Raw genomic sequence first — 25,077 nt, 5'->3', positions numbered from 1 at the left:
AGAGGAAGTTGTTTGTATGGCTGAATGGTGCAACATTCTGTGGTCTGTTTCAATACACAGGAGATAAAACTGTAAGGTCAAGGTTCAATGTCCACTAGACTAGAACACACAGCCCTGGTTTTGTTTGTACAAACCAAACTCACCTTTATTTTAAAAAGGCAGATTTAAAAAACGACTTCTGTGCGCACTAGGGGCGTATTGTGGGGTTTCCGTTACTACACTATTAGTTTTAGACCACACCAACACTTACTACTTTGGCACTCTCATTGTCGATAGAAGTTGTTATTCTATTCTGCGAAGGCTTTTCTGAACTTTGAAACCATACGTCTAAAACACCGGGGGTGAAAAGCAGGTGCACCACCTTGCAACTCCCCAGGGGAGTAGCAGTGTGGTTACTGTTAGGGTTATTTAAAACATTTTTAAAACAAATTGTCGAAATGGGCGTGGTTTATGACTATGTTGTAGAAGCTAGTGACGACCTCCCCCGGTGGGCTGAACAGATACCGTGTGTATGTACTAGTCGGAACTATGAAACTCTAACATTTCCGACGTGCTATCTGGTTGAACAGGACCCTGGTATGACTAGGATAGCAAGTCGTACATTTCAGAGTTTCCTAGTTCCGGCGAGAATGTGAACGCGGCAAGACAGACCTGCGCGTGTGGCCTGTCGCTACTCACTACGTAGGCACAGAGTTTAAACTCTACTGTCTTTGACGTATGTGTCGTTTGCCTGCAACTGGCTTTCACTGTAAAAACATGGCGAGGCTTAGCGAGCATGGGATTCGTCTCAGTTCCGTATGTATTTTTTAAATCAGTTATTTATTGTACAAAAACGGGTTATGAGCTATTGCATTTGTATTCGTTATTATAGTCTATATTGGTTGTTGACGTTTTGTTTTTATGATAAAGAAAATGACTAAATATCGAAGTTGTTGTTTTTTTGCAGATGAGCCCGTCCTTCCTGAATAGTAATTCAACAAGTCATACGTGGCCTTTCAGCGCAGTTGCAGAACTAATAGGTAACAGACGAATTTAATTTTGATACTTTCTGTGTTTTCATTTCCCCTTCTGCTGGAGGTAGGAACGTAGCAAATGTGTGTGCGTAAAAACTTACTGGTGACATGGCTTCCGCGTAAAACAAAATAGACGCCATGTCTGTGGTGCGCGCTCTTCATCGACAGTCTGTCATCCACCTGTTCTTTTCCCATCGCAATGTGTCTTACATACTTAACTTTAGTTATAAAATACATGTAAGTATAATAAATGAAGTGCCATAACTTGGAGGAAAACGTTCTGCCTACAGTAACTTTTATGACATGACGTCGCTTGCCAGGCATGCAGAACATATTTTTCTCGACGCAGTATCAACACCGTAACACCACTTGTAATGCGCGTAGAATGTTTTATATTCCTGTTAGTTTTTTATCTGTAGATGTGTTTCAACCAGTCAGCGCTGAGAAACATCCACTCTGTGCATGATCATTGGTTGGAATTGGCAAGTTGGTTGGTGCCGTGTGCATCGTCTGTGGTTTGTAAAAGCCTACGATTTGCATGCTTGGAATAACCCCAAGTGGGGTGTATACTGGAGACTTGCATTTGGTTAAAATACGCTGTGCTTGACTTGGGCAGGAGCTCATGTAGCTGAGTACCAGCACCTCACATTTGCTACTGCTTGAGCTCCTGTTCCTCTTTGAATATTAGTTCCAAAGTATTGTGGAGCTCCTGCACCTGAATATAAACAGTACCGGAACCAACTTTAGTCAAGCACTGAAGATACGTACTGGGCTTGTTTGGAGCAGATCACTTTTGTCAAGTCGTTGGTCACCACCTTCCAAAAGTGTGTTGTGTTATGGGGATAAAAATGGTCTGCCTACATGATGATTGCTTATACTTTACAAAAACCACGTCATCAATGAAGTTTTGTCTGCAGTCGCCTGCAAATTTCCACAGTTGCTCTTCAACTTCATCCTGCAGCCATCACCTGAATTGTGGAAGGCAATTGTCAACTAATCATTAGGATGTTTTTGTTTGACCCACACAAACGTGACCAAAGAAGTAACTAAACAGGAACTAACTTTGCTGCGATTCATGTATAGTTGAACATGATTTGAGTTTCTCTTTCACCAATTGTTGGTACAATGTACAGTTTACAGTTTTTGAGTGTGTGATATGGGGATTGGTGACGTATTTATTTTGACATTACATATAACCTTTTAGAAACCATGGCAACACTGACATGGTGCACCGAGCCTTCCTGTTGCAAAACCACATCCGTGTCCGACTTTCGGCTCCCAACTTCACTGCTCAACTCAAACAAGCCCATTGTGTTGCGACTTTGATTAAAGGCCCAATGCAGCTGTTTTTATATTAATATGAAATCATTTCTGGGTAACAATTAAGTACCTTACTGTAATAGATTTCCATTAAAATAGGCAAAAATAGTTTAAACTATTTCTCAAGAAAGATTTTTGTTCGGACTGCCGGAGTGGTCTGAGTGGAGAGGGAACACTGAAAACTAGTTATTGGCAGAAGGGTTTGGAATGCTCTTGGTAAATTTGTCTATTAACCAATTTACTGCCTGGAGATGTTTCAAGTTTTGTCACATACACAAATACAGTGAAATGCATTTCTTACAAACTCAAAACCCAGCAATTCAATAACATTGTAATAATAGGAAAATAAATATAAGAAATATGAAGATCACAAGTAAGTATATATAGGGCCAGTTCCAATACCATATTTACAATGTGCATGGATACTGCAGTGATGGAGGTAGATATGTCTAGGGGTAAGGTGACTGACTATGTGACAAGTATCCTAGTGGTTAAGAGCATTGGGCCAGTAACAGAAAGGTTGCTGGTTTGAATCCCCGAGCCGATTTATATGAAAAATCTGTCTGTGCCCTTGGGCAATAAATACACTTAACCCTAATCGCTCCTGTAAGTCGCTCTGGACAAGAGCGTCTGCTAAATGACAAATGTAAACGTGACTAGGCAACAGGATATAAGATACAGTTGAAGTCAGAAGTTTACATACACCTTAGCCAAATACATTTAAACAAATACATTTAAATTCAGTTTTTCATCATTCTTGACATTGAATCCTAGTAAAAATTCCCTGTCTTCGCTCAGTTAGGATCACCATTTATTTTGAGAATGTGAAATGTCAGAATAATAGAATAATGATTTATTTCAGCTTTTATTTCTTTCATCACATTCCCAGTGGGTCAGAAGTTTACATACACTCAATTAGTATTTTGTAGCATTGTTTAAATTGTTTAACTTGGGTCAAACGTTTCAGGTAGCCTTCCACAAGCTTCCCACAATAATTTGGGTGCATTTTGGCCCATTCCTCCTGACAGAGCTGGTGTAACTGAGTCAGGTTTGTGGGCCTCCTTGCTCGCTCACATTTTTTCAGTTCTGCCCACAAGGTCAGGGCTTTGTTATTGCCACTAATACCTTGACTTTGTTGTCCTTAAGCCATTTTGCCACATCTTTGGAGTATGCTTTGGGTCATTGTCCAGTTGGAAGACCCATTTGCGACCAAGCTTTAACTTTCTGACTGATGTCATGTCTTGTCTTGTTGCTTCAATATATCCACATAATTTTCCATCCTCATGATGCCATCTATTTTGTGAAGTGCACCAGTCCCTCCTGCAGCAAAGCACCCCCACAACATGATGCTGCCACCCCTGTGCTTCACAGTTGGGATGGTGTTATTTGGCTTGCAAGCCTCCCCCTTTTCCTCCAAACATAACAATGGTCATTATGGCCAAACAGTTATATTTTTGTTTAATCAGACCAGAGGATATTTCTCCAAAAAGTATGATCTTTGTCCTCATGTGCAGTTGCAAACCGTAGTCTGGCTTTTTATGGCGGTTTTGGAGCAGTGGCTTCTTCCTTGCTGAGCGGCCTTACAGGTTATGTCGATGTAGAACTTGTTTTACTGTGGTAATAGATACTTTTGTACCTGTTTCCTCCAGCATCTTCACAAGGTCCTTTGCTGTTGTTCTGACGTCTCCTTCCTGAGCAGTATGACAGCTTCGTGGTCCCATGGTGTTTATACTTGTGTACTATTGTTTGCACAGATGAACGTGGTACCTTCAGGCGTTTGGAATTGCTCCCAAGGATGAAATAGACTTGTGGAGGTCGACAATTGTTTTTCTGAGGTTTTGGTTGATTTCTTTTGATTTTCCCATGATGTCAAGCAAAGGGGCACTGCGTTTGAAGGTAGGCCCTGAAATACATCCACAGGTACACCTCCAATTGACTCAAATTATGTCAATTAGCCTATCAGAAGCTTCTAAAGCCATGACATAATTTTCTAGAATTTTCCAAGCTTTAAAGGCACAGTCAAATTAGTGTATGTAAACTTCTGACCCACTGGAATTGTGATACAATGAATTATAAGTGAAATAACATGTCTGTAAACAGTTGTTGGAAAAATTACCTGTCATGCACAAAGTAGATGTCCTAACCGACTTGCCAAAACTATAGTTTTATGAACAAAACATTTGTGAGAGATTGAAAAACTAGTTTTAATGACTCCAACCTAAGTGTATGTAAACCTCTGTCTTCAACTGTAAACAGAGTAGCAGCAGCTTGTATGTGTCTGCGTTTTGTGTAGAGTCAGTATTAGAGGTCGACCGATTATGATTTTAACGCCGATCCCGATTATTGGAGGACCAATAAAGCCGATCCTGATTAATCGGCCGATTTTAATAAATAAATAAAAATATATATTATTATTTTATATATATATTTTTTATAATGACAATACTGAATTAACACTTATTTTAACTTAATATAGTACATCAATAAAATAAATTTAGCCTCAAATAAATTGTGAAACATGTTCAATTTGGTTTAAATAATGCAAAAACAAAGTGTTGGAGAAGAACGTAAAAGTGCAATATGTGCTATGTAAGAAAGCTAACATTTCAGTTCCTTGCTCAGAACATCAGAACATATGAAAGCTGGTGGTTCCTTTTAACATGAGTCTTCAGTATTCCCAGGTAAGCAGTTTTAGGTTGTAATTATTATAGGACTATTTCCCTCTTTACCATTTGTATTTCATTGACCTTTGACTATTGGATGTTCTTATAGGCACTTTAGTATTGCCAGTGTAACAGTATAGCTTCCGTCCCTCTCCTCGCTACTCCCTGGGCTCGAACCAGCAACACAACGACAACAGCCACCACATCGAAGCGTTACCCATGCAAAGCAAGGTAAACCACCACCCCAAGGCTCAGAGCGAGTGAAGTTTGAAACGCTATTAGCGCGCGCTAACGAGCCAGCCATTTCACTTCGGTCACACCAGCCTCCTCTAGAGAGTTGATAGGTTTGAAGTCATAAACAGCGCAATGCTTGACGCACAAGGAAGAGCTGCTGACAAAACGCAGGAAAGTGCTGTTTGAATGAATGTTTACGCACCTGCTTCTGCCTACCACCGCTCAGTCAGATACTTGCATGCTCAGTAATATATGCAACACAGGACACGCTAGATAATATCTAGTAATATCATCAACCATGTGTAGTTAACTAGTGATTATGATTGAATGTTTTTTACAAGATAAGTTTAATGCTAGCTAGCAACTTACCTTGGCTTACTGCATTTGCGTAACAGGCAGTCTCCTTGTGGAGTGCAACGAGAGAGAGGCAGGTCGTTATTGCGTTGGACTAGTTAACTGTAAGGTTGCAAGATTGGATCCCCAGAGCTGACAAAGTGAAAATCTGTCTTTCTGCCCCTGAACGAGGCAGTTAACCCACCGTTCCTAGGCCGTCATTGAAAATAAGAATGTGTTCTTAACTGGCTTGCCTAGTTAAAGGTGTAAAAAAATATATATATAAAATCGGCAAATCGGCACCCAAAAATACCGATTTAAATCGGCCCTAATTAATCGGTCGACCTCTAGTCAGTATAAATGTATGTGAAAATTGAATGTGTGTGTGTGATTGTGTAAGGCCCTGTGACTGCGAAAAAACAAAAGATCAATAAAGAGTCAAGGTTAACTCGGTCTGTGTAGCTATTTATCAATCTTATTGCTTGGGGATAGAAGCTGTTGAAGAGTCTGTTGGTGCCAGACTTGATGCACCGGTACCTCTTGCCATGCAGAAGCAGAGAGAATAGTGTGTGGCTCGGATGGTTGGTGTCTTTAACGATTTTCCAACCACACCGCTTGATATAGATGTCTTGGATGGCAGGGAGCTCAGCCCCAGTGATGTACTGGGCTGTCCACACCACCCTCTAGCGCCATGCGATCAAAGACAGTGCAATTGCCATACCAGGCAGTGATGCAGCCAGTCAAGATGCCCCCAATGGTACAGCTGTAGAACATTTTGAGGATTTGAGGGCCCATGCCAAACTTTTTCAACCTTCTGAGGGGGAAGAGGCGCTGTTGCACCTTCTTCACGACTGCACGTGTGTTTGCATAATTTTAAGTCTTTAATGATTTGGACACCGAGGACTTTGAAGCTTTTGACATGCCCGTTTCCTGTAGTCCACGATCAGCTCCTTGGTCTTACTGACGTTGAGGGAGAGGTTGTTCTGGCACCACACTGCCAGGTCACTGTCCTCCCTGTAGGCTGACTCATGTCGTCAGCAAACTTGATGGAGTTGTGCGTGGCCACGCAGTCTTGGGTAAGCGCAAATACAGGAAGGAACTAAGCACACACCCCTGTGGGGACAGGAATGATGGTGGTCATCTTAAAAAATGTGGTGATTACAGACTGGGACAAGGAGAGGTAGGAAATGACCGTGAATATGCCTGCCAGCTTTACATTACATTACATTTAAGTCATTTAGCAGACGCTCTTATCCAGAGCGACTTACAAATTGGTGCATTCACCTTATGACATCCAGTGGAACAGCCACTTTACAATAGTGCATCTAAATCTTTAGGGGGGGGGGGGTGAGAAGGATTACTTATCCTATCCTAGGTATTCCTTAAAGAGGTGGGGTTTCAGGTGTCTCCGGAAGGTGGTGATTGACTCCGCTGTCCTGGTGTCGTGAGGGAGTTTGTTCCACCAGTGGGGGGCCAGAGCAGCGAACAGTTTTGACTGGGCTGAGCGGGGACTGGGCTGAGCGGGAACTGTACTTCCTCAGTGGTAGGGAGGCGAGCAGGCCAGAGGTGGATGAACGCAGTGCCCTTGTTTGGGTGTAGGGCCTGATCAGAGCCTGGAGGTACTGAGGTGCCGTTCCCCTCACAGCTCCGTAGGCAAGCACCATGGTCTTGTAGCGGATGCGAGCTTCAACTGGAAGCCAGTGGAGAGAGCGGAGGAGCGGGGTGACGTGAGAGAACTTGGGAAGGTTGAACACCAGACGGGCTGCGGCGTTCTGGATGAGTTGTAGGGGTTTAATGGCACAGGCAGGGAGCCCAGCCAACAGCGAGTTGCAGTAATCCAGACGGGAGATGACAAGTGCCTGGATTAGGACCTACGCCGCTTCCTGTGTGAGGCAGGGTCGTACTCTGCGGATGTTGTAGAGCATGAACCTACAGGAACGGGCCACCGCCTTGATGTTAGTTGAGAACGACAGGGTGTTGTCCAGGATCACGCCAAGGTTCTTAGCGCTCTGGGAGGAGGACACAGTGGAGTTGTCAACCGTGATGGCGAGATCATGGAACGGGCAGTCCTTCCCCGGGAGGAAGAGCAGCTCCGTCTTGCCGAGGTTCAGCTTGAGGTGGTGATCCGTCATCCACACTGATATGTCTGCCAGACATGCGGAGATGCGATTTGCCACTTGGTCATCAGAAGGGGGAAAGGAGAAGATTAATTGTGTGTCGTCTGCATAGCAATGATAGGAGAGACCATGGGAGGTTATGACAGAGCCAAGTGACTTGGTGTATAGCGAGAATAGGAGAGGGCCTAGAACAGAGCCCTGGGGGACACCAGTGGTGAGAGCGCGTGGTGAGGAGACAGATTCTCACCACGCCACCTGGTAGGAGCGACCTGTCAGGTAGGACGCAATCCAAGCGTGGGCTGCGCCGGAGATGCCCAACTCGGAGAGGGTGGAGAGGAGGATCTGATGGTTCACAGTATCGAAGGCAGCCGATAGGTCTAGAAGGATGAGAGCAGAGGAGAGAGAGTTAGCTTTAGCAGTGCGGAGCGCCTCCGTGATGCAGAGAAGAGCAGTCTCAGTTGAATGACTAGTCTTGAAACCTGACTGATTTGGATCAAGAAGGTCATTCTGATAGAGATAGCGGTAGAGCTGGCCAAGGACGGCACGTTCAAGAGTTTTGGAGAGAAAAGAAAGAAGGGATACTGGTCTGTAGTTTTTGACATCGGAGGGATCGAGTGTAGGTTTTTTCAGAAGGGGTGCAACTCTCGCTCTCTTGAGGACGGAAGGGACGTAGCCAGCGGTCAGGGATGAGTTGATGAGCGAGGTGAGGTAAGGGAGAAGGTCTCCGGAAATGGTCTGGAGAAGAGAGGAGGGGATAGGGTCAAGCGGGCAGGTTGTTGGGCGGCCGGCCGTCACAAGACGCGAGATTTCATCTGGAGAGAGAGGGGAGAAAGAGGTCAGAGCGCAGGGTAGGGCAGTGTGAGCAGAACCAGCGGTGTCGTTTGACTTAGCAAACGAGGATCGGATGTCGTCGACCTTCTTTTCAAAATGGTTGACGAAGTCATCTGCAGAGAGGGAGGAGGGGGGGAGGGGGAGGAGGATTCAGGAGGGAGGAGAAGGTGGCAAAGAGCTTCCTAGGGTTAGAGGCAGATGCTTGGAATTTAGAGTGGTAGAAAGTGGCTTTAGCAGCAGAGACAGAGGAGGAAAATGTAGAGAGGAGGGAGTGAAAGGATGCCAGGTCCGCAGGGAGGCGAGTTTTCCTCCATTTCCGCTCGGCTGCCCGGAGCCCTGTTCTGTGAGCTCGCAATGAGTCGTCGAGCCACGGAGCAGCTGTTCTGTGCATGCTCTGACAACGCGCCCTGGAATATTGTCGGGCCTTGTGGGTGTTGACCTGATTTAAAAACCTTTCTCACGTCGGCCTCAGAGAACGAGATCACCCAATAAAATGCATTGAGTTGGTCTGGTATAGAGGCAGCGTCAGGCAGATCACGGTTGGGTCTTCCTTTGTAATCCGTAATGGACTATAGCCCTTGCCGCGGGTGGCGGAGCCTGTGTAATATGATTCCAGCTTATTCCTCCTATATGTCACCATGGAAAGCCAAAACTCCTGCCCTTGCTGACAAGAAGTTCCTGTGTAGATTGTATTTTCAACCAGCAACTATCAGGAAATAACACTGATCACATTTGTTAACACTTTTACAGTGTTTGTTTCATCAGCTGTTGCACAATATGATATAAAACACAGGAAAATATCATTTGGACTGCTACTTCACACCTTCTGGTTAAGCTATAGCAGGGTTTCCCAAACTGGGAAATAATTACAGTACACCCCTGCTTCAGGATAACTTGGTCAACTGATTTTAATAATTACAGTACACCCCTGCTTCAGGATAACTTGGTCAACTGATTTTAATAATTACAGTACACCCCTGTGAAGCACTGTGTGATGTTTACAACTTGTTCTACAACAGTTTTTCATGTAGAAATGGCTTTATAGATGCATTTAATGATTGATTGACTGATTTTGTGCTGTGTAGATAATGCATCAGACCCGGGAGTGACAGCTAGGCAGATCTGGATAGATGTGGTGGAGGAGCATCAGCAGCTCTGTCTGTCCTTCACTGACAATGGCAGCGGCATGACCCCCAACAAACTGCACAAGATGCTCAGGTGAGAAACACACATGCGTACGGTTGTCTATACACACACACACACACACACACACACACACACTGCTGTTTGATCGTCCATGTTGCAGCCTCTATACACACACTGCTATGTGAACTGTTATACTGTAATTAACCATACATAAACAACATGAGTTACTAACACATAACAGTCCCTTTTCTTTCATTCACACCAATCTTTTCTCACGCTCACTCTCCCTCTCTCTCACATAAACACGTGAAAACACACACAATTGTTCTCTTTCTCCCCCTCATTCTATATTACACACACGTCCTACACACACACACTTTCTCTCTTCACACCAATACAGACACACCTCTCCAACTAACGATGCAATCTCACCCCACCCCTTCTCTTTGTCTGTTCAGTTTTGGTTTCACAGAGAAAGGTTCTGGTAAGGGAAGCCACCAGGCCATCGGTGTCTATGGAAACGGCTTTAAGTCTGGCTCCATGCGTCTGGGTCGTGACGCTCTGATCTTCACTAAGAACGGAGGCTGTTTGACCGTCGGCATGCTGTCCCAGAGCTACTTACAGGCTATAAAGGCACAGGCTGTCATCGTCCCCATAGTGCCCTTCAACCAACAGACCAATATCCTTACACAGAGAGAGGGGGAGAGAGGACCCAATGCAGTACCATTGATGCTTTGGAAATGTTTCCAAAATGTTTGTCATGCCAATAAAGCAATTGAAGAGAGAGACAGAGAGGAAGAGAGAGTATATGCATGTGTGTGTATTATAAAGAGTGAAATAAAAAGTGTTTGTGTGTGTGTGTGTATATCCTGGTTGCTCTCCTTAACTATGTTTTACAGATGCTGGTAGTGACTGAGGACTCTGAGGCCAGTCTGAATGCCATCCTGTCCCACTCTCTGATCCACACCCAGCAGGAGCTGCTGCAGCACTTTGACTCCATCCTGTCCAAGAAGGGCACCAAGATCCTCATCTGGAACATACGCAGGTCAAGATGCACACCCATATGTAACCAGTGTGAAATGGCTAGCAGTTAACGGTGCGCCCTAGTAGCTTTTCCGTCTGTGACGTCACTTGCTGAGAGACCTTGCAGTAGTCGTTTCGCTTGCCTCTTTTGTGGTGCGATGGGTAATGATTCTTCGAGGGTGACTGCTGTCGTTGTATTCAGAGAGTCCCTGCTTCAAGCCCAGGTTGGGTCGAGGAGAGGGATGGAACCGAAACTTACACACATTTGTTAGTAATGAAACCGTATTGGGTATCATCTCAGAAAGCAGAAGGGATCAGTGGCCCATTAAAGATTAATTACAGATAAGTATTTTATAATTGGGGTGGCAGGGTAGCCTAGTGGTTAGAGCGTTGTATTAGTAACTGGAAGGTTGCATGTTCAAATCCCGAGCTGACAAGGTACAAATCTGTCATTCTGCCCCTGAACAGGCAGTTAACCCACTGTTCCGAGGCCATCATTGAAAATAAGAATTTGTTCTTAACTGACTTGCCTAGTTAAATAAAGGTAAAATAATAATAATTCTATGAAGAAGGAAGCTGACACGAGTAATGAGTTCTACAATATCACGTGCAGGAACAAAGATGGTAAGCCGGAGCTGGATTTCGAGATTGATGAGTTTGACATCCGGATTCCAGAGATCCACTCAGAGGAGACCAAGACTAGAGGCAGGAAGAAGAGCTTTCCTGGACCACAGAGGAATGAACACACCATCCCAGAGATGGACTACTCCCTGAGGGTGAGTGTTAACGAAGAAAAGATGAATTGATGTGTTACAATGTGAATAAGTGATGAGAGATCAGTTAGGATGGTTAAGAGAAAGTTCACTGTCAACTTTTCAGTCACTTTGCAACTCTATTCACCAGAGGATTGTGACCTTGAATGCAGCATAGCCATACAGAGTGATGTGAGAAGGTTTGATGATTTGAATAGGATTCTGAACAGGAAGTCCCCTCCTCAAATGTCTATACATTTTTTTTGGTGCTTTTTATATAACTTGGCAAGTCAGTTAAGAACAAATTCTTATTTACAATGACGGCCTAATCCAGCCAAACCCTAACCCGTACGAGTCTGGGCCAATTGTGCGTCGCCCTATGGGACTCTCAATCATGGCCGGTTGTGATACAGCCTGGAATCAAACCAGGGTCTGTAGTGATGCCTCTAGCACTGAGATGCAGTGCCTCTATCACTCTCACAGGCCTACCTCAGCATCTTGTACCTGAAGCCTCGGACTCAGATCATCCTGCGACAGAAGAAGGTTCAGACCAAGCTGGTTGCCAAGAGCCTGTCACAGATCGAGAATGACGTTTATAAACCCCAATTCAATGTATCCTTCTGTAGAACTAGAATCTGTTTGTCTGTTCATTTCTATCCAAAAACAATTATTGTGTTTATCAGTCTTCTGTAAGTAATAGAACTAGAATCTGTTTGTCTGTTCATTTCTATCCAAAAACAATTATTGTGTTTATCAGTCTTCTGTAAGTAATAGAACTTAATTTAACCTAACTTAATTAGCTTAAATATTAAAGATGCAAAGTACTGTGGTCACTTGTACAGGCTTCAGTCTTGGCGTACGCCCATTAAACTTAACCTTAACCGTTTCTATCAGAAAGATAGGGTTAAGGTCACCTTTGGGTTCAACCGCAAAAACAAAGACCACTATGGCATCATGATGTACCACAAGAACCGCCTCATCAAGTCCTATGAGAAGGTTGGCTACCAGATCAAGGTACGGATGAATTAAAGACTGTAATGTTGAGTTTATCTGTCAGTAACAAACAAGATATATGAGTTATTGCATGAGGGTTTGATTTAATAGTTATAGACAATAGTGTGCTCCTATCTTCCCTCTCTCCCTCTAAATCTCCCTCTTTCTACATCTCACTCCGTCTATATTTACCGCACTTTCTCCCCACCTCTCCCTCTACTTTTCCTTGACCTATATTTTGCTCGTCTTTTTTCCTTCCCTCTCTGCTTCAGTCATCAGGTCAGAGGGCAGGGGTCGGGGTTATTGGTGTCATTGAGTGCAACTTCCTGAAGCCGGCTCACAACAAACAAGACTTTGAATACACCAAAGAGTACAGGTAAAATGCACACACTCATACACATAAATGAGTCAGTATTATCATGAATCAGACGAGCTGATTGTCAGATTGACATGCTATTTTAAGTTCTGGATGGGAACCTCCTCACTGTATTTGTGTGGTTTGAAACAGGCTGACCCTGTCGTCCCTGGGGCTGAAGCTCAACGACTACTGGAATGAGATGATGGAGAAAAAGGCGAGAGAACGAGAGTTCCTGGCAGCAGAGAAGAGGAATGAAGAGGAAGATTCAGATGAGGAGGAGGAGGAGGAAGGGGAGGAGTGAGTTTTTAGGTCGACATGTGTTGGACATCACAGTGCAAGTACAGGGCTAACATGGATGGCTTGTGGTTAAGAAAGAGGAAATTAAGTGTGTGTTTTAACTTGTGTGCCTATAACAAAATGTGCCGTGTTTGTACATGTGTGTAGGAGTCCAGTGTGGCTGCAGTGTGAGGAATGTCTGAAGTGGAGGCGTGTCCCAGAAGGCCACTACAGCTCTACCCCTGAACACTGGAACTGCAGCCAGAACCCCAACACCATGCTCAGGTACGACGGACGGACAGACAGAACCCACTGCATTCTCCAATTACATTGAATGAACTACAGGACAAAATACAAACCCTCCAACCCAAAAAGGCTGATGGTTGATGGTATCCTAAATGAAATTATAAAATAAACAGACCACAAATTCAAATTGGCTATACTTAAACTCTTTAACGTCATCCTCATCTCTAGCACCATCCCCAGTATTTGGAACCAAGGACTGATCACCCCAATCCACAAAAGTGGAGACAAATTTGACCCCAATGACTACCGTGGGATATGCTTCAACAGCAACCTTGGGAAAATACTCTGCATTATCATTAACAGCAGACTTGAACATTTCCTCAGTGAAAACAATGTACTGAGCAAATGTCAAATAGTTTTTGAAACAAATTACCATAGGACAGACCATGTTTACACCCTCTATACCCTAATTGGCAAACAAAACAAAGGCAAAGTCTTCTCCGCCTTTGTTGATTTCAAAAAAGCTTTTGACTAAATTTGCCATAGGGGTCTGCTATACAAATTGATGGAAAACGGTGTTGGGGGGGGCATACGACAATATTATACATGTGTACTCAAACAACAAGTAAGTGGTTAAAATTAGCAAAAAAACCCACATTTCTTTCCACAGAGCCAGGGGAGACAGGGATGCAGCTTGAGCCCCACCCTCTTGAACATAGTGTCTTCGGAAAGTATTCAGACTCCTTGACTTTTTCCACATTTTGTTACATTATTCTAAAATGGATTTAAAAAATGTAATCCCTCAGCAATCTACAGACAATACCTCATAATGACTTGTTGTATTCTGCGCATGTGACAAATACATATTATTATTATTATTATTATTTTATTTTTTTAAACAGGTTTTTAGATTTTTTTTTATTGAATTCCTTATTTCCATAAGTATTCAGACCCTTTGCCAGACGGACGCCACTCCTCAGTAAAAGGCACACAGCCCGCTTGTTCTTTTTCCAAAAAGACTCTGACCATGAGAAACAAGATTCTCTGGTCTGATGAAATCAAGATTGAACTCTTCGGCCTGAATGCCAAGTGGTGAAGTATGGTGGTGGCAGTATCATGCTGTGGGGATGTTTTTCAGCAGCAGGGACTGGGAGACTAGTCAGGATCGAGGCAAAGATGAACAGAGCAAGGTTCAGAGGGATCCTTGATGAAAACCTGCTACAGAGCGCTCAGGACCACAGACTGGGGTGAAGGTTCACCTTCCAACAGGACAATGACCCTAAGCACACAGCCAAGACAACACAGGAATCAAGTATCTGAATGTCCTTGAGTGGCCCAGCCAGAGCCCGGACATGAACCCGATTGAACATCTCTGGCGTGACCTGAAAATAGCTGTGCAGCAATGCTCCCAATCCAACCTGACAGAGCTTGAGAGGATTTGCAGAGCAGAATGGGAGAAACTCCCCAAATACAGGTGTGCAAGCTTGAAGTATCATACCCAAGGAGACTCAATACTGTAATCGCTGCCAAAGGTGCTTCAACACAGTACTGAGTAAAGGGTCTGAATACTTTAAAAAATATATATCACATTTAATATTATTGTTAATAAATTAGCAAACCTTTTTGAAAACCTTTTTCTCTTTGTCATTTTGGGTATTGTGTGTAGATTGATGAGGAGTTTTATTTATTTTACCCATTAGAATAAGGCTGTAATGTAACAATGTGGAAAAAATCAAGGGGTCTGAATACTTTCTAAATGCACTGTATTAGAGGTCGACCGATTATGATTTTTCAACGCCGATACCGATTATTGGAGGACCAAAAAAGCCGATATCGATTAATCGGCCTATTTAAAAAATAATAATAATAATAATTTATTTTGTAATAATGGCAATTACAATAATACTGATTGAACACTTATTAATATAATACATCAATAAAATCAATTTAGCCTCAAGTAGATAATGAAACATGTTCAATTTGGTTTAAATAATGCAAAAACAAGGTGTTGGAGAAGAAAGTAAAAGTGCAATATGTGCCATGTAAGAAAGCTAACTTTTCAGTTCCTTGCTCAGAACATGAGAACATATGAAAGCTGGTGGTTCCTTTTAACATGAGTCTTCAATATTCCCAGGTAAGAAGTTTTAGGTTGTAGTTATTATAGGAATTATAGGACTATTTCCCTCTATACCGTTTGTATTTCATTAACATTTGACTATTGGATGTTCTTATTTGCACTTTAGTATTGCCAGTGTAACAGTATAGGTTCCGTCCCTCTAGTTAGCGCGCGCTAACTAGCTAGCCATTTCACTTCGGTTACACCAGCCTCCTCTCGGAAGTTGATAGGCTTGAAGTCATAAACCGCGCAATGCTTGACGCGCAAGGAAGAGCTGCTGACAAAACACAGGAAAGTGCTGTTTGAATGAATGTTTACGCGCCTGCTTCTGCCTACCACTGCTCAGTCAGATACTTGAATGCTCAGTCAGATTATATGCAACGCAGGACACGATAGATAATATCTAGTAATATCATCAACCATGTGTAGTTAACTAGTGATTATGATTGATTTGTTTTTTATAAGATAAGTTTAATGCTACTTAGCAACTTACCTTGGCTTACTGCATTTGCATAACAGGCAGTCTCCTTGTGGAGTGCAACGAGAGAGAGACAGGTCGTTATTGCGTTGGTCTAGTTAACTGTCAGGTTGCAAGATTGGATCCCCCGAGCTGACATGGTGAAAATCTGTCGTTCTGCCCCTGAACAAGGCAGTTAACCCACCTTTCCTAGGCCGTCATTAAAAATAAGAATGTGTTCTTAACTGACTTGCCTAGTTAAATAAAGGTATATAAAAAAAATAAATCAACCATAAAAAAAATCAGCAAATCGGCATCGGCGCCCAAAAATACAGATTTCCGATTGTTATGAAAACTTGAAATCGGCCCTAATTAATCGGCCATTCCGATTAATCGGTTGACCTCTACACTGTATGTTTCCCATGCCAAAAAAAAAACAGTTAATTGAATTGACACAAACTGAGACAGGGGTGAGAGGGAGATGGGGTGAGAGACAGAGAAATGGAGTCAATGAGTGTGCATGCGTTCAAGTTTTCATGAGTGTGTTTGCATGTGAGGTGGTCTTTGTGCTCATCAACTGTACTTCGTTACCTGACCTGTGTTGTGTATTTCAGAACTTCCTCACCTGACCTGTGGTGTGAATTTCAGGAGCTGCTCTTTGCCAGAGGAAGCCGAGCAGAGTGAAGCAGAGTTAACGCCAAGCTACCCGAAGAAGACCTACAAGAAGTAAATATTTTACCACCCGCCCCTACTCTCTCCTTCACCCTACTCTTTCCTTCACCCTACTCTCATGTCCACCCTTCCCTACTCTCTCCTTCACCCTACTCTCATGTCCACCCTTCCCTACTCTCTCCTTCACCCTACTCTCATGTCCACCCTTCCCTACTCTCTTCTTCACCCTACTCTCATGTCCACCCTTCCCTACTCTCTCCTTCACCCTACTCTCATGTCCACCCTTCCCTACTCTCTTCTTCACCCTACTCTCATGTCCACCCTACCCTGCTCTCTCCTTCACCCTACTCTTTCCTTCACCCTACTCTCATGTCCACCCTACCCTACGCTCTCCTTCACCCTACTCTCATGTCCACCCTACCCTACGCTCTCCTTCACCCTACCCTGCGCTCTCCTTCACCCTACTCTCATGTCCACCCGCCCCTACTCTCTTCTTCACCTTACTCTCATGTCCACCCGCCCCTACTCTTTCCTTCACCCTACTCTCATGTCTAACCTACTCTCTCCTTCACCCTGCTCTCATGTCTAACCTACTCTCTCCTTCACCCTACTCTCAAGTCCACCCGCCCCTACTCTCATGTCCACCCTACCCTACTCCCTCATTCACCCTACTCTCATGTCTAACCTACTCTCTCCTTCACCCTACCTTACTCTCACCTCTACTCTTTCCTCTACTCTCATTTTAATGTTTGGTTTGTTAAATGTGATACGCGGTGTGTAACGTCCATTTTTATAGTTTACTCCGCTACTTGAGTCATCCCTCTCCCTCCCTCTCTCCATGCCGCTTTCCACACAGACCTAGTCCCTCCCCCTGTCACTCAAGGAGCGCATTTGTTGTTGCTTGACCACGAGAAATTTTTGTTCAGTCTGCATGGTCAATACAGCACATGCAACAATGTTGATGACAACGATGTTTCCACTTTGATCTTAATAGAAATCCACAAGTGTTCTATAATACAATATTAGTTTGTGTTTCTTACATCTGCAAACAGGGAGTTTGTATTTTCTTAACAAGTTAAGCTGAATTGTGTTAGCCACTAATGCTAATCTTCTAGTTAGTTGGCTAGCTAACTAGCGAATAAAAGTACTGAGTCAAAGCAAACGTAGCTAGCTAATACAGCCTGATACCAGTACTAGTAGAGGCTTAAATCAGCATGTTGTTTGTGCAAAAGTATCTTCTAAATCAAAGAGGAATAGGTGAAGCATGAATATGTTGGCTATATGAATAAAGATTTAATGTAGCCAAAGATTATAGGGTCCCCTAGGAAACACTGAACATCACCTTGGTTCCTACCCTGTCACAATAACTCGTCCATGCCATTTTCATTCGTAGTCATGTCAAACTACACTGGATTCAAAGTGCCCACTATTATTTATATTCGAACTATAGAATTATAAAAATCATGCTATTTCCATGATTCCAAAAGTTCAACCAAGTGTTTTGATCTAAATTGCAATTTAAAAATATAAAAATAAGGCCTAGTATTTTTGCCTATATCGTGGCAGTGTGGAAATGATCTCAAATGAGTGCAGGAAATGCTGAAATTGATGGAAATGCAGGAAATAATAACAATTAGGTTGAAGTTGAATTGAACAGTATAAACCAATCAGAAATGAGAAAGACCCATTGAAATCATTTAGAATGTATGTGTTGCCACCCTAGGGTCATGCACTACTCAAAGCAAATGTAGAACTTTTATTAATCAAAACATAAAATACCGTCATACTTTGTTTGGCCTTATTTTGGCCATTATCTCCCAGCCCCACCCTACTCTCTCCTCCACCCTACTCTCTCCTCCACCTTACTCTCTCCTCCACCTTACTCTCTCCTCCACCTTACTCTCTCCTCCACCCTACTCTCTCCTCCACCTTACTCTCTTTTCCACCCCCTCTCTCTTGCCACCCCCCTCTCTCTTTCCACCCTCCTCTCTCTCTTTCCACCCTCCTCTCTCTCTTTCCACCCTCCTCTCTCTCTTTCCACCCTCCTCTCTCTCTTTCCACCCTCAACTCCAGATGCACAGCCAGTTAACGTCTGCACTGGCACTTTGTTTGATGTCTGTGTGCATGCGTGTGCTTGTGTGTGTGGCTACGCATGTGTGCATTCTATGTCATGTATTTGCACTCTGTGTGCATGTCAGTTTGTGGTTTGCCGTCTGAGTTTTACATTGTTATTCTCAGCATAAGTGTGAGAGATCCGGTGTGGTCAAAACCACAGTGTCAGCGCAGACCTGACTTCCTCCTTCAGTTGAATTCTTTCCTTATATTTATAACATACTTTAGGCCTACTCTACTATGCTTATCTATACTGTACTCAACCCTGTAGTTTGGTTGTTCCATTCACTTCTGTTTCCACTCTGTGTCTAAAAAGGGACCAAGGCCTGGTCAGAAAACGAGGCCGTCCGCGGAAGCACCATGTTCTCCCCCAAGGCCTGTCTGAACCGGTCCTCCTCCGCCCCCTACCCCCTGATACACCCCTCCCTCTATTTGAGCCGGTCCTCCTCCGCCCCCTACCCCCTGATGCCCCCCTTTCTCTGCTCACAGAGGAGACTGAGGACAGTGAGCTGAATAAGACAGTGGATACACTGGTGGCCACTTTGGAGGATGAGGAGGACAACATGGCACAGTCCATGTCTGGGTCAGACACATGCGCACCCACACGCGCATGCAAACGCACATACAGGTAACTGCCAAAATAATGGAAATACCTAAATAAAGTGTCTTAATAGGGTGTTGGACCACCACAAGCCAGAACAGCTTCAATGCACCGTGGCATAGATTCTACGAGTATCTGGAACTCTATTGGAGGGATGTGATGTCATTCTTCCACAAGAAGTTCCATTATTTGGTGTTTGGTTGATGGTGGTGAAAAACGTCTCAGTCGCTACTCCAGAATCTTCCATATGTGTTCATTTGTGTTGAGATCTGGTGACTGAAAAACACACAGACACACCCTTTAAACGGTCTATGCTCTGTTGAGACTCCTCTTTCAAAGTCACTGAGATCTCTTCTAGCCGTGGTAGTCAACATAATGGGCAACTGAGAATTTTCATACATGACCCTAAGCATGATGGGATGTTAATTGCTTAATTAACACAGGAAACATACATTTGTGGAAGCACCTGCTTTCAATATAATTTGTATCACTAATTTATTCAAGTGTCTCCTTTATTTTGGCAGTTACCTGTACAAATACATACACACACACACACACACACACACACACACACACACACACACACACACACACACACACACACACACAACAAATATAGATAGATACAAACACATACTCAGTCTCTCTTTCTCTCAGCAGAAACAAGCGTAAGTCAATATGGCCGCCCAGGGACATGGACAAGAGACCACAACCATGGGCGGAGCCACACCCGTTCGCTGACGAGGTCCAAGAGGTGCAACAACCTGGGAAAGACGTCAATGAACCACAGACACTGACTGGGCAGACAGAGAAGACCAAGGGGGAGAAGGCACTACTGGGGGCCACCAGAGTAGGCCCTTCCCAGCCCAGCTCCAGCCTTGTCTGGCCTCCCTCCCTCCCCTCAGCCCAGACGGTGGTGGTGTCCCCCCTGAGTCGTCCGGAGGGCCCCTGGCCCCGGGCTCTGACCCTTGAGGGGGCTGGATCAGACAGGGGAGCCCTGGTCCAGAGACTGGCTGGACTGGAGAAGGAGGCTCAGAGGCTGAGGAGGATACTGGGGTCCACTGCACTCCCAGCGACGCCAGACAACATGGTGATGACAGAGGCTCCCTCTGGGGATAAGGCAGCTGCTGGGGTGGGGGTGGAGACACCGGTGGCCATGGTAACCAAACTGGACCAAATGGAGGTAAGTAGGTTTTACTGTGAATTTCCTAAAGGTCTGATTGTTTTACAAGATTGTATTCTAGCTGTACATTTTTCTGAATTTAAACTTTTATCGAGAACTCTATCCCATTCCCTCTCGTTTCTCTACAGTGTGACAGCTCCGCATCCCCCAGTGGCCCTGGGTTTCCAGGGCTGGTTGTGGATGGCATCCAGCCCCAGAGAGAACAGCCTGAGCTGGGCAGACTGAGGAGGGAGAAGGCTGACCCCCAGAGCAGGCTGAGACAGACTGACAGCCCAGTGACCAGGGACCAGAGCTCCCGGTGTGTTTACCCACACAGAGACAGAAACACACACAGAAAGACAGAAATACACACACAATCCATCGGCTCTCTAGCTTTGCATTCTCTTTAACTTTCTACTCTCTGTATTCCCCAGCATTGTGCTGGAGAATCTCCACAAAATCCGAGGGAACGTGGTGGCTCTGCTGTCAGCTATCCTGCCCCACCTGGACCTGCAGGGCATCAGCCTGAACACGCCAGACGTAGACAGCATCCTGCAGCAGATCATAGACGCCAACTCACTGTCTCCACTCTAGAACCCACCCTCGGTGCTCTAGAACCCACCCTCGGTGCTCTAGAACCCACTCTCGGTGCTCTAGAACCCACTCTCGGTGCTCTAGAACCCACTCTCGGTGCTCTAGAACCCACTCTCGGTGCTCTAGAACCCACTCTCGGTGCTCTAGAACCCACTCTCGGTGCTCTAGAACCCACTCTCGGTGCTCTAGAACCCACTCTCGGTGCTCTAGAACCCACTCTCGGTGCTCTAGAACCCACTCTCGGTGCTCTAGAACTCACTCTCTGACCACTAGGAACTCACTCTCTGACCACTAGGGACTCACTCTCTAACCACTAGGGACTCACTCTCTGACCACTAGGGACTCACTCTCTGACCGCTAGGAACTCACTCTCTGACCGCTAGGAACTCACTCTGTGCTCTAGAACCCACTCTCTGACCGCTAGGAACTCATTCTCTGACCGCTAGGAACTCTGTGCTCTAGAAACTCACTCTCTGACCGCTAGAAACTCACTCTGTGCTCTAGAACCCACTCTCAGACCGCTAGAAACACACTCTGCATTAGTATTTATTCTCACCAGTCGACAGTCGTGGCCAAAAGTTGAGAATGACACACATATTTATTTTCACAAAGTCTGCTGCATCAGTTTGTATGATGGCAATTTGCATATACTCCAGAATGTTATGAAGAGTGATCAGATGAATTGCAATGAATTGCAAAGTCCTTCTTGGACATGCAAATGAACTGAATCCCCCAAAAACATTTCCACTGCATTTCAGCCCTGCCAGAAAAGGACCAGCTGACATCATGTCAGTGACTCTCTTGTTAACACAGGTGTGAGTTGTTCTTCCTCTGTCATTGTTCTTCCTCTGTCAACCATGGTAACCTGCAAGGAAACACGTGCCGTCATAATTTCTTTGCGCAAAAAGGGCTTCACAGGCAAGGATATTGCTGCCAGTAAGATTGCACCTAAATCAACCATTTATCTGATCATCAAGAACTTCAAGGAGAGCGGTTCAATTGTTGTGAAGGGCGCCCAAGAAAGTCCAACAAACGCCAGGTCCGTCTCCTAAAGTTAATTCAGTTGCGGGATCGGGGCACCACCAGTACAGAGCTTGTTCAGGAATGGCAGCAGGCAGGTGTGAGTGCATCTGTACGCACAGTGATGCAAAGACTTTTGGAGGATGGCATGGTGTCAAGAAGGGCAGCAAAGAAGTCACTTCTCTTCAGGAAAAACATCAGGGACAGACTGATATTCTGCAAAAGTTACAGAGATTGGACTGCTGAAGACTGGGGTAAAGTCATTTTCTCTGAATCCCCTTTCCGATTGTTTGGGGCATCCAGAAAAAAAGCTTTTCCCGGAGAAGACAAGGTGAGCGCTACCATCAGTCCTGTGTCATGCCAACAGTAAAGCATCCTGAGACCATTCATGTGTGGGGTTGCATCTCAGCCAAGGGTTATCACAATTTTGCCTAAGAACACAGCCATGAATAAAGAATGGTACCAACACACCCTCCGAGAGCAACTTCTCCGAACCATCCAATAACAGTTTGGTGATGAACAGTGCCTTTTCCAGCATGATGGAGCACCTTGCCATAAGGCAGAAGTGATAACTAAGTGGCTCGGGGAGCAAAACATAGATATTTTTGGTCCGTGGCCAGGAAACTCCCCAGAACTTAATCCCATTGAGAACTTGTGGTCAATCCGCAAGAGGCGGGTGATTATGCATTGATTATGCAAGAATGGGCTGCCATCAGTCAGGATGTGGCCCAGAAGTTAGTTGACAGCATGCCAGGGCAGATTGCAGAGGTCTTGAAAAAGAAGGGTCAACACTGCAAATATTGACTCTTTGCATCAAATTAATGTAATTGTCAATAAAAGCCTTTGACACTTATGAAACTTATGAGACTTATGCTTGTAATTATACTTCAGTATTCCATAGTAACATCTGACAAAAATATCTAAAGACACTGAGGCAGCAGACTTTGAATTAATATTTGTAATTCTCAAAATTTTTGGCCACGGACAGTACTGTAGGTGACATGTTGGTTCTTTGCTCATACCAACCTGGAACCCCTGTCTATGGTGCAATGTCCACAGCACATTATCCACACACTGACTTACATTGTTGACCCTCCAATAGCCCTACTGACTGTCACATTGTAAATACTTTATCTCCAGTTGACCCTGCCACAGTTCAGATGTGTTCTACTGTACTCACTGAGTGTGAGATGTTGTTGAAAAGTTTTAATACTGTCCTCCGATCAGCTTGCTATGCTGTAAGTTTTACCTTCTTCACCATATGGGAAGGATCCATATTGGTAACCAGCGGTCTCTGCTTCAATTATCCTTGTGTCATTCAGAGACCATGGCTTGTGTGAGAGAAGCATATTACTGTGTGTGTTTCATCATTGATGTTGTTTTTAATATGTTTAATTGTTTTGTCATTTTAATATCTGAATGTGCCATGAAAAATTCAAAATACTGTAAGCCTGAACTTAACCAGCCCTGTCGTTACAATGTTTTACTGTTTCTTTGCTTGGATATCTTTTTTTAAAGAAAATCAATCAGATATCAGAATTGTGTGATCTTTTGTCTGACTTGAGTGGAACATGCAACATTTTTGTTCTAAACACCTTACCCCTCTTGTCTGAAGCAAGTTGTCAAGTGTGTTTGAATTCAATCAATGAAAAGTAGCTCACAAAAGTTCATCAAATTCTGCAGTAGACAATATTGACCACAGGGAGGCAGAGTGGCCATTTTTACTCTCTTTTACTGTGAGGAGCTCTGAAACAGACATGTTTAACTTCACCATTCCCAACTCACCAGTGATGATTTTAGAATGTAAATCTTGTTGGGTCAAAATAAACCAAGTGGGATGCATGCCAGGAAAGCCACTAAACAATACATTAATTGCACTATAACGGTGACAGATGAGGCCCACAATCTGTTTTACAAACAGCTTTAGGTCCTAACAGCAGAATCCCAACACCTGGCAAATGAAGCAGCCTCATTTACTGCCTTTAAAAAAAACAGCCAATTTATTTAACCAGGCAAGTCAGTTAAGTACATATTCTTATTTTCAATGACGGCCTGGGAACAGTGGGTTAACTGCCTGTTCAGGGGCAGAACGACAGATTTGTACCTTGTCAGCTCGGGGGTTTGAACTCGCAACCTTCCAGTTACTAGTCCCACACTCTAACCACTAGGCTACGCTGCCACCCCAGTGTAGCCTATATGACTGACTCGCTTAAACAAATATGGTTTCTACTGGCAATTGAGATCTACGAACTATGGCATAAGGGGACAACAAGCGGATAAGAGGCAATCCATTTCGATTAAAACATTAATGAGCGAGCTAGGACTGACGTAGTCAATATAACTATTTGTTCAGCACTTTTGATATGTACAGTGGCAGAATTCAGAACATGGGCCGTTCTTAGTGTTCTCCCTGTACACCAAGTCAGAACAGTATGATAAATAAAGGGGGCATATAAGCAGACAATGAAACTTACAATATTCAATGATTACATTTCTCAAAAACAGGTTAAATGCTACATGTGCACCACCAAGTCAGAACAGTAAGTGAAATTAAGAGGTGAAACTAGTCCAAATTATTAGGGTGAGGCACATGGGCTCCTAACAGTTTACTGCACAACATACACTTAGTATTACTTTCTTAGCTACAGTATACATATCTCCCTGGCATCCTTTATGGAGCAGCATACAATACCTTTTTGGACTCGCCTTGTTGTGCTGTGCTCACTTGAATTTTAAACTTGGAAAAGAGACCCTTCATCTTAGACTTGGGACCACACAGCCACTCCACTGAATAGCATGCTAATGATTGCTTTGCAATGCTTGCAGTTAGCCACTGATTCCTTCCAACCCACGGAATTTGCCATTTCCAACTTGTGTAATGTTTATGTCCATTGGCCGATGAGCATTGATACGTTTTATCTATAATATATCTTCGTACGATAAGGATTAAAAACAATTTGCCAATCGATTGTCGACTTGATTCATGATGATGTCTGCAAGCTAATATTTTGAAAGTATGATGTCCAAGATATAACATG

At 44.0% G+C, this 25,077-nt stretch overlaps 2 protein-coding genes across 7 annotated transcripts in view; one reads left to right on the top strand and one right to left on the bottom strand.

Annotated features, from left to right (window-relative positions):
• The window catches only part of syce3 (synaptonemal complex central element protein 3), a 49,789-nt gene extending 45,103 nt beyond the window's left edge, over positions 1–4,686 (bottom strand). For 3 of the 6 annotated variants that reach the window (XM_052514311.1, XM_052514322.1, XM_052514345.1), the window contains exon 1: positions 1,115–4,686. Coding sequence is in view for 1 of the 6 variants with exons in the window: in XM_035759544.2 (XP_035615437.1) it covers positions 1,115–1,153 (39 nt within the window). In the remaining 5 variants the exon portion in view is untranslated. The remainder of the gene's footprint in view (positions 1–1,114) is intronic. The other 3 variants (XM_035759544.2, XM_035759548.2, XM_035759547.2) reach the window with 3 other exon arrangements.
• LOC118373419 (MORC family CW-type zinc finger protein 3-like) lies at positions 437–23,570 on the top strand. The gene is made up of 16 exons (XM_052514305.1): positions 437–795; positions 947–1,019; positions 9,597–9,729; positions 10,116–10,337; positions 10,556–10,702; positions 11,294–11,456; positions 11,916–12,044; positions 12,327–12,446; positions 12,698–12,801; positions 12,934–13,080; positions 13,228–13,344; positions 16,527–16,604; positions 18,979–19,290; positions 19,924–20,446; positions 20,575–20,744; positions 20,860–23,570. The coding sequence occupies exons 1-16, from the start codon at positions 718–720 to the stop codon at positions 21,017–21,019; spliced, it is 2,676 nt and encodes an 891-aa protein (XP_052370265.1). The 5' UTR covers positions 437–717; the 3' UTR covers positions 21,020–23,570.
• The last annotated feature ends 1,507 nt before the right edge of the window (positions 23,571–25,077 follow it).

This window comes from Oncorhynchus keta, chromosome 4 (assembly GCF_023373465.1).
Source record: "Oncorhynchus keta strain PuntledgeMale-10-30-2019 chromosome 4, Oket_V2, whole genome shotgun sequence".
In the NCBI taxonomy this organism is placed as follows: Eukaryota; Metazoa; Chordata; class Actinopteri; order Salmoniformes; family Salmonidae; genus Oncorhynchus; species Oncorhynchus keta.
Note: the sequence above shows the minus strand (reverse complement) of the source record. Positions and strands in the feature narration are given on the sequence as shown.

Excerpts from the sequence above, each read along its gene's own strand:
- LOC118373419 (XM_052514305.1), top strand. The coding sequence starts at position 718 with ATGTGTCGTTTGCCTGCAACTGGCTTTCACTGTAAAAACATGGCGAGG. Across the intron at positions 11,457-11,915 it reads AGATGGACTACTCCCTGAGG|GCCTACCTCAGCATCTTGTA; the intron begins GTGAGTGTTAAC and ends TCACTCTCACAG. Across the intron at positions 19,291-19,923 it reads GCATGCAAACGCACATACAG|AAACAAGCGTAAGTCAATAT; the intron begins GTAACTGCCAAA and ends TTCTCTCAGCAG.